Source organism: Macrobrachium rosenbergii, chromosome 15 (genome assembly GCF_040412425.1).
Source record: "Macrobrachium rosenbergii isolate ZJJX-2024 chromosome 15, ASM4041242v1, whole genome shotgun sequence".
NCBI lineage: Eukaryota > Metazoa > Arthropoda > Malacostraca > Decapoda > Palaemonidae > Macrobrachium > Macrobrachium rosenbergii.
In genome coordinates this window covers 45,867,624-45,877,620 of record NC_089755.1, presented here as the reverse complement: position 1 = coordinate 45,877,620, position 9,997 = coordinate 45,867,624, and the positions used below count along the sequence as shown (strand labels likewise).

Genomic DNA, 9,997 nt, shown 5'->3' with positions numbered 1-9,997 from the left:
GAATAATAATAATAATAATAATAATAATAATAATAATAATAATAATAATAATAATAATAAATACTCATAGTATCACGAGTCTTGAAATAGAGAAACAAATCCACAGCTATGTATGTGTACAAATATATTTAACACATACTTTAAAAATTATTCTTAAATGCAATTGTACCCATTCATAATTGTTGATGTGTTTTTCCAATAATAATAATAATAATAATAATAATAATAATAATAATAATAATAATAATAATAATAATAATAATAGCCATCTAATCTTGTTCGACCTCAGACTCGCTATAAGCGGAAAATGAAACCTACAGTAGTCTCATGATTCGATCACAGCCCACCTCTTCTCTCCAAACAGCCGCCAACGGGTGCCTGGAGGAGTTCGAGAACACGGCCGGGTTCTCCCGAGAGTACCAGGGGCGCCAAGACTGCATGTGCGACACGGAACACATGTTCGAGTGCCCCGATTCCACGCAGGAGAGTGAGATCAGCGCCCTGGCCGGATCCATCCAGAACGAGGGCGTGCTGGATTCCGCCCTGGACATGATCATGTACAAGTTGGTGAGTATGGTTTGGTTTGCAAGGTGTGTGTGTGTGTATGTGTGTGTGTGTTTGTGTGTGTATTCGAGAGTATCCGTACTGTCGTATTATCTTAATTTTCTTTGTAAGATGTGAATTGAAAAAGAAATTCCTCCTTTGTTAGCTTCGACTGAATAATGTTTTTTAAACAGTAACTATCTTCGATAGCTTTTGCTTCTGTGCAATAAATGTTATTGAAAATTGATTTCTTAGGAAGCGGCGGTGGGGGGGGGGTGTGTGGGAGGGGAGGGGGCGGTAACTGAGATGAAAGCTTTTTAAGGTTATATATTTAGGATGATATTTATCAAACTTAGGCTCTAGTACGAGAGAGAGAGAGAGAGAGAGAGAGAGAGAGAGAGAGAGACTTGTTTGTATATGTATATATATATATATATATATATATATATATATATATACATATACATACATATATATATATATATATATATATATATATATATATATATATATATATATATATATATATATATATATATATATATATATACATATATATGTATGTGTGTGTGTGTGTGTGTGTGTGTGTGTGAGAGAGAGAGAGAGAGAGAGAGAGAGAGAGAGAGAGAGAGACGATAATGGCTTCTCAGAATTTGTGATTCTGTCATTTCTGCGGCAGCAGACTGAAAAGCTTTGTTTTCTCCCACCCACAGGGCAACGAAGGCCATCACCCTGTTGCAAAGAAGTTCCACGAAGCGGAGGTGAGTATCTGAATGAAAATAGAATGTAATTTCAGATGTCTAAATGGTTCCCTTCTTATCGTAATGCTTCGTTCAAGAAACTGAATTGCAAAACCTTTTTTTTCTTCTTAAAGTATTTTATATACGTTATTGCATAATGTATATATATATATATATATATATATATATATATATATATATATATATATATATATATATATGTATATATATATATATATATATATATATATATATATATATATATACAGTATACTTTATATAAATATTTATATATATAATGTATGTATATATTAGCACATATATATATATTTATATATACAAATAGTCATGCAACTAAATGACATACATACTGACACACACACATATATAGTATACTCTGTATATATCTGCTGTTAATTTAAACATCTAAGCATTCAGAATGTGCTCTCTCTCTCTCATATATATACACACAAATATGTATATGAGAGAGAGAGAGAGAGAGAGAGAGAGAGAGAGAGAGAGAGAGAGAGCACATTCTGAATGCTTAGGTGTTTACATTAACAGCAGCAGACTTCAGAGGATAAGGTCAGAGGTCACGCCGCCGCTCTCCCCGGGCACAGCCTCCTTCGTTAAGTTATTAATCACTCGGAATAAGCCAAATACCACAGCCCCTTGTTCTGCTCTCTGTCTATTCATCCAGGGAATTGTAACTATCTTCCTATCTATCTATCTGTCTATCTCTCTCTCTATCTATCTATAGCACAGCAATAATCCATTTCTATTCAGTATCATTGACTTCATTTTCTTTATAGTACAAAGTTGAATTATATAATTGTTTTATTAAAAATACTGGGAAAACAAATTATGGTAATTACAATTCCATAAAGACTGCATCAATAGCTTTCATCACAGAGACATAATGAGTGGATGAAGCGACCACACATGCTAACATACACAAACACACACACTTGTATGCGTGTTTATTTGGGCATCTGTAGAGCAAGTTTCATAGGTATTTCTCTGTACTTACAATGTAATGCCTATCTTATCAGCTGTAATTTTGATGTGCAATTTGTAAGGAATTTACGTAATTAAATCACGCTATGACACTATTTTTACGCTATTTCTGACGTTAACCCGTTTTTCTCAAATTGTTTTTTGCATTACAATTTTCTATAAATATCTTCTGTGTCATCTATTTTTTTATATTACGCTGTTCTATAAATTGTTTCTCGTGGGATTTTAAGTACGCTATTCCTTAGTTTCTGAAATTATGTTTTTTATATTTCAATTTTCTGTAAATATTGTCTGTCAATTTTTTTTATACTGCGCTGTTCTATAAATTGTTTATTTATTATCATCTTTTTGATCTGTGGGATTTTAAGTCTACTGAAAATGACTTAAAATTTAATTCTTTTAGAATCATTATTATCCATAAAATTAATCCGTAAATTACACACTAAAAATTCTTTTTAACATAAGCGTTGCCTAGTATCGTGGCACTTTAACTCCCATAATCTCGGGATTTGAGGCTTGAATCCTCACTTGTATCAGCAGAATTATAATAAGATTTAAAATCTTTTTTGTTTTGTTTTGCTGCAGAATCATAGTTCAGTGATTTAAATCCTTTTCTCCTTGCGGAATAATAAATTCGAAAGAACTAAATCCTAGATTTTGGCAGTAGCATTACAATAATCCCGGAAGAATTAAATCCTATAGATATATACAGCAATGTTAATATTCCGGAAGAATTAAATCCTCTGTTTTTACAGCAGAAATATAACCCCGGAAAAATAAAACTTTACTTTATACAGTAGACTTGTGAAAGAATTCAATTTTCTTCTTTATCTTTTCCAAAAGAATTGTAATCCATGGAATAATTAAATCCCTCTTTTTGCAGCTGACAAAAAGAACTAAATCGCCTTTTTATGATTTTGCAGCAGAATCATTATAGATCTGAAAGAACGAAAGTACTAAAATCCCAATTTTTCTTACAGCAAACTAACAATCCCGCGAGATTTAAATCTCTGTTTTAAATCCCCTTCTTTGTCTTTTCCAGCCAAATTACAACCCCTACCTGATGGGCGAAAAGCTCCCCGTGGCGGCCAAGAAGGGGGTCCCCCTGTAAAGACCTTCCTCTCCTCCTCTGACTGTTGCTTCCCTGTCAAACTCTACGCCATTGAAACGTCAAATGAACGTCAACTTAAAATAAAAAAAGAAACTCTACAAGTGAACACAGGTTTCAACCCTCTACAACACTGGGGTTAGACGATTTCTCACCGGTTCCAAAAAACCTACATCAGAAACTTCCAAAAAGACACCTGCCAACATTTCGACAGAACACCACCACCACCACCTCCCGAGACTCAAGAATAAATACTACCTTTGGATGGCTCTCCTCTCGCTCCGATGTCGACTCGAAAGTAGCTTTGTAGATCGGTAAGGCCAACAAAAAAGAACAACAACAAATAAAAAAAGCCAAAAAAAAATACTATATAAAACAATATCTTTCCGGTATGCAAGGACATTCTTTCGACACATTGCACAAAGTCCCCCATATCTGAAGTGACGCCAAAGTTTTAGCTGGAATTGATCGCCTTCTGCATCGAGAAGTAGCCATTATTTTGGAGCCAGTTGCGCGTATGGAGTTTTGCATTTTAGATCCAAAGTAATTCTTTAAAAAATTGCAAGGTGAATACTAGAAGAAACCAGCGAGAAAATGTGCGAGAGAGACAGACGAATGAATTTGGGTTTAACTGGGTCAGTCGTGAAATACTGATTCACCAACGTCTGCTTGATTACAAAGGTCGCCAGATGTTCTTTCAATCTTCTTTTGCCTCTTTTTATCTCTCAGGTTGCATGAGATCCAGACAAAGCATCACGCATTTTGTCGACGCGCTTGCATTACCTCTAAATGAACCTGCCTGAATTTTCATTTCGAAACCAGAAGCTCGCATCATATAGCACTGTGATAAATCAGTTGTATAAACTTGCATTTCCCAACAAGAGTTTGCATTTCCAGACGAGGAAATTCTACTTCACGTCTCATTCAAGGGACGAAACAAACAAATTCAATGATTGAAATGACAGACGAAACAAATCACTGACTCCAGTAGACCCAAATGATGGAAAGGCAATGAAGACCAACGATTGTTCAAAGGAGTTTGGTCCTCATTGTTTGTCGCCAAAAGGTTGAGATTCCTTTATCAATGATATAACTCACGAAACTTTTTTCCAAAAACAGGGTTATACACTACAGGCTAAAATGTAAGGCCAGGGCACCAAATAAATAACAGTTCCGATTGTTAAAAAAATCTAAAAAAAAAAAAAATAAAAGTAAATATTAATCATTTAACAAATTAATAGATGAATATATATGAAAATTATATTTCAATTAGAACGAAAGACTATCTATGAAGAAAAAAATATTTATTTTTCTTTAATAAACAGTTATTGGTATCAACAGTAGCTCTGAAACTTCTGAAGGAATTTACTCGAAGTATCTTGACGCAAAAAATAAATGAGTATCTATGTGGAAAAAAATCTAAGAAATAATATATAACCACGATTATGAAATACAGATTTGATAGTTAGTGTCATCCCTTAAAGTTTCTTAATCAATGTAGTGGCATATGAGAATATATATTAGCTGGAACGGGATACATTATGTACATATATGCATAATATGACGATGACATTTATATATCAACAAATTTATCTGTATACATATATGCACTATGTTGTGTTTACAAATACGTACATATGCAGAAGTATATACACATGAACATACATACACAGAAAGGCACATTACCAACTGTGCATAAAACACTCACAAGCAGATGCATATAGGTATGAATGTATGCGTAGATTCCTACATCAATAAAAGGTGTAAGATTTTGCTTGCGTATACGCAATAACCAACAACAGCTTAGAAAGGAATGAAAAACAACAACAACAACAACATCAACAAAGACGGACGATATGAACTAGAGCTACGGATATTCCTAAAAAAAGACAGATTTTCAGGAATGCGAAAGTCTCAAGAACTAGTACCAATTTTGTAAGACCTAGTTTCTGTCTAGGTCAGTAGAAATAAATAATAAGACTGCGTATGTAACGGGAGATCGTTTTACAACACGTTCCAGCGTAGAAAAACAAAATCACAAAAAAAAAAAAACACGAAAAGAGGTATCTCACGGAGATAGGCTAAGACGATCATGATCGCGAGAAAGCGCACTAGAAAAAAAAAACAAAAAACAAACGACTCACAGTAAATTGATGAGAGAGTTCTGTGAAATTCTAGTTCGCTACGCGTGCAAGATGTCGTTCTTTTTCGCGCAAGAAAGTTTTCTGTCACCTGACTGACATTCAGAAACACATTTTTCATTAAGGGGTGGAGTAGATGAGTGTGAGGATTTTGGCTGGTTCAAGAAGGCAGTGAGAGTACATTAATACATTATAATTAAGTCATGAGACGCTGAAACGACGTAGGCTGATGGCTGTGAAGATACACCTTTATTTGCACGATAATACAGATTTAACTAACGTAAAGGAGGAACAGGATTGCGATTTACAAACATTTTCAAAACGTCCACACTCTTAACTTTATTTTACGCCATTACGAACAAATTTGATAATCAGGGAAATGTTCTGAAGGGTAACTTTCAAGTATGTGAGGAATGATAAAGCACGCAAGTCCATATATCTATATATATACTGACCTACACCACGCTTACCTATTTCCCTGTACACTCGCCTACGCGCGCGCAAGGAAAATAAACAGTGCGTGAGAACAGAACGGACGCAAGTGACAGTTACTTCTTTGCCGAATAACGACATCTATTATGCAAAAAAAAAAAAAAAAAAAATAAAAAGTTAAAAAACAAGGTGAACCATCACTTAGATCAAAGTTGCACCCATTTCAGAAACGTTTCAATTAACAAGGAATAATAATATGTTGATATTAATAAGGTCGCTGAAGGTCGTGAGGGAAAAAGGTCAAGGTATTCTTTCTGCTTCATTTTAACTGTCTTAAAGTAGTAGCAAGTAACAGTACTAGTTTATATATATATATATATATATATATATATATATATATATATATATATATATATATATATATACATATATATATATATATATATTATATGTTACCTTATTTCCTGTATCCCTTTATCTTGCTGTCCAGCCCCTCCAACTCCCCCTTTTCACTGTCTTAAGCGCTGAATGGCCGCTGAAAGTGCCTCACTGCTTGGCTTGACAGTCTAAATTTCATATAAACAGATCAATCGACTACTACCTCTGCTGCTGCTGTTTTGCTTCTCCTACTACTACTACTACTGCTATTACTACTATTACTACTACTACTATACTGTGACTGAGTGACATGTTACTGAAAAGGATTTGTCTCGAAGGCCTAAATGATAACAGTGATATGGAGATGTAAAATATGTCGGCTTTCACGCAAACGAAATGTACGGGATCTAAAGGAGAGAGAGAGAGAGAGAGAGAGAGAGAGAGAGAGAGAGAGAGAGAGAGAGAGAGAGAGAGAGAGTATATCTATAGATATACACTTTATAAATTTACAACACAAATAGAACAGGAAAGAGGAGAGACTGAGATAAAGATCGTGGGTTGCCTCAGGGGAAAAGAATAGAATATCCGGATACAGAGAGAGAGAGAGAGAGAGAGAGAGAGAGAGAGAGAGAGAGAGAGAGAGAGAGAGTGTGTGTGTGTGTGTGAGTGTGTGTGCGCGCGCGAGCGTGTGTGTGTGTGTGTTTGCGTGAGAGAGAGAAAGAGAGAGAGAGAGAGAGAATGTCCCAAAGGAATGAAATAGAGTAGGGTTTCCAGCCATACCGTAGCGCGCGCGTTTGAGAGAGAGAGAGAGAGAGAGAGAGAGAGAGAGAGAGAGAGAGAGAGAGAGAGAGAGTCGCCTTTGAACTTTACCATCGTGAACTTTGACATTCTCTTGGAGTGTCACCTCCAAGGTTTGGAGAGGCTCCTGTTTCCCACTTGAAATCCGGACGAGCCTGCTGAACTCTTCAAAACTAAAGTCGCTTCCGGTACTCTACAGCTTGAATGGAGTGTGTTAATGGTGCAGTCAAACATCTCCTGAGTGTATTTTTTCCTTCCAGTGAGAGGGCGTAAACAATGAAGGGTATTTACGTTCTGTTTTGAGCTGAGTAGGATCCAGAGATCTTCTCTGGATGCTGGGGTTGAGAATAACTTTCTTGGCGGCGTACGGTTACTGTCTAGCGATCTGTCACATATCTGTCTGTCGTTTAACCGGTGACTGTTTAGCGATCTGTCAGTCTAGCCTGTCTGCCTGCCGTTTTACCAGTCTTCCTACCTCCTTGATAAAGAGTTTGAACTTTAGGGAACAGTAAATGAATGAATGGATGAATTTCTAATGAAGATTCCCAATTTTCGGATGATGTTCTAAACGACATAAGCTAGGCCTATCTATTTGTCTATCTATCTAACGACATAAACAAGGCCTATCTATCTATCTCATTTAGAAAGCCTTGACCTTCTTCCATTATGACGAAGATATGTTTGAAAATCACTCATTGACATAATTTGATTTTTTCAGCAATGTGAACATCAGTATTAAAAAGGCATAATAATTCTTAGAGGCACTATTTTTATGGAAACAGAGCAAGATAGTTCAGAAAACACAAACGTCAAGACTATGTAAGTTATCTAAAGAAAGTGAAATAACATCAGCATATATATATATATATATATATATATATATATATATATATATATATATATATATATATATATGTATATGTATACATATATATACATATATATATGTATATATATATATATATATATATATATATATATATATATATATCTCTGTATTCATCAGTTATTTGCTCTGTGTTATGTATATATGTATGCATATATTTATTTATTGAGTTACTCATAGACTTGATTTGAGTATATGTCTTCTTATCTGTTCGCAGTTAACTTACGTTGCTTCAGATTTGAATATTAATAATCGTTTGGATCAGTAATCATTAAATTGGTTCTGTCACCGTAAGTCAATGTTTGTAACACAACAAAAGATACCAATAAAGTATTCAAAACATTTTACTCTAATGTTTTTATTTACTCCTGATGCCTATTTTTTTTTTTTTTACTGAAAATGTTAAATTTTGGGCTACACTGAAAACTAATGTGGCCAATTCAAAACGAGCTGACCCAACCTGACCTCGCTTCAACCCAAGTGACCTGATCTGACCTAAACCAAACTTACTTGATTCAGTTAAACTTAGGAATCATAACTCATGATTCATATTAAAGTACGAATCACAGTAGTTTTAACATGTGGTTTAATTCCTTCAAGTGATAAATCCACTTCTTCAACAATAAAGGGCTTAACAGTTTTAAGATTATTTCTCTCCTTTTCATACCATAAATTAATTATATTCTTAACTTTTAAGGACTATGTAACCGATGCTCTCAAACTCCGGCTAACGCCATAGCCTCTGTTCCATGGTCTTCTGGAGTCTTAGGGTCAAGCTTCCCTTATTCTGTCACTTTGAGATATCAAAATTCTTAGCTTCAAAAATTTTGTTCACAAGTTTTCTTTTAATTTAATAATAATAATAATATTAATAATAATAATAATAATAATAATAATAATAATAATAATAATAATAATAATAATAATAATAATCTTTTATTCACCTTGTTGGTTTGGCTGAGTCTATGGGGCTGTTCATCCCTTCAACACCTTACCACACTTACGAGTCGCTTCTGCACTCTCGTGCTGGCATAAGGCCGGCTTAATTTAGCCTCACTAACTTTCTGGACATTAAGGACATTGTGGATTAAGATAGCAAAGGCGTCTTTTCACAGACTAACCCAACATCAAAATATCCATAATCGTGCGTGCAAAGAGGCCTTTGCTATCTTAATCCACAATAGCTTTAACGTCCAGGAAGTCAGTAGGAAGTTATTGAGGGTATTAGTATTAGTCTTGTAATCAGCTTGCTGTCTCGCTTAACACTGAGGTGGCGTTACTATATTCATTAATTTCGTTGTGAACGTACATTCGAATGAAAGAGGCCAATAGGCAAATTCAGTCCTCCTCTATGATGACGTCTCTTGAATGTCAGGTGTATCGGTTCCATTCTCTGCTCCCTCATATTTAATTATTCATCACCTGTTCTTATAACTAGCCTCTCTCTCTCTCTCTCTCTCTCTCAGGCAGATTTCCCTCTGGAATCCTTGTGGGGTTATAATCTGTTGGCTCTGTCCGTAAAGGTTTTCAGTTAAAAATATAATTAAAGAAACAAAAAAAAGAAGAAGATACGAATGTATATGGACAGCATCCATACGCAAATCATGACCAGTGGTTCGAGAAACGTAATCAGAAAAAGAGAAGACTATCGATCAATCAATTAATTGATATATATATATATATATATATATATATATATATATATATATATATATATAATCAACAAAAGTAACTAATCATAATAAACATAAAGAAAAGAATCCTTAGCTGTACCCTTGAGCATGGGAGCTCACACCAACAACTATGAAAGGCCATGATGTTACATGATGTGTAACAGTCAGACTCGAGAATGCTGGTCATTCTATCACCTCCTGGCGACAGGCTGCTGAATTTGGCAGCTGAGATAATCAAGAAACTAGAAAATCTGCTCATACTCTAACCGTCTACCCGCTCC

At 34.8% G+C, this 9,997-nt stretch overlaps 2 protein-coding genes across 2 annotated transcripts in view; one reads left to right on the top strand and one right to left on the bottom strand.

Moving 5' to 3' along the window:
* Positions 1-5,544, top strand: part of 7B2 (Secretogranin_V domain-containing protein 7B2) — a 47,933-nt gene extending 42,389 nt beyond the window's left edge. Inside the window, exons 6-8 of the mRNA XM_067117553.1 lie at positions 365-567; positions 1,257-1,304; positions 3,343-5,544. Of these exons, the coding sequence (XP_066973654.1) occupies positions 365-567; positions 1,257-1,304; positions 3,343-3,411 (320 nt within the window). The 3' untranslated portion in view covers positions 3,412-5,544. The remainder of the gene's footprint in view (positions 1-364; positions 568-1,256; positions 1,305-3,342) is intronic.
* The window catches only part of LOC136846636 (ADAM 17-like protease), a 93,942-nt gene that overhangs the window by 77,655 nt on the left and 6,290 nt on the right, over positions 1-9,997 (bottom strand). The gene's annotated exons all lie outside the window — the stretch shown is intronic.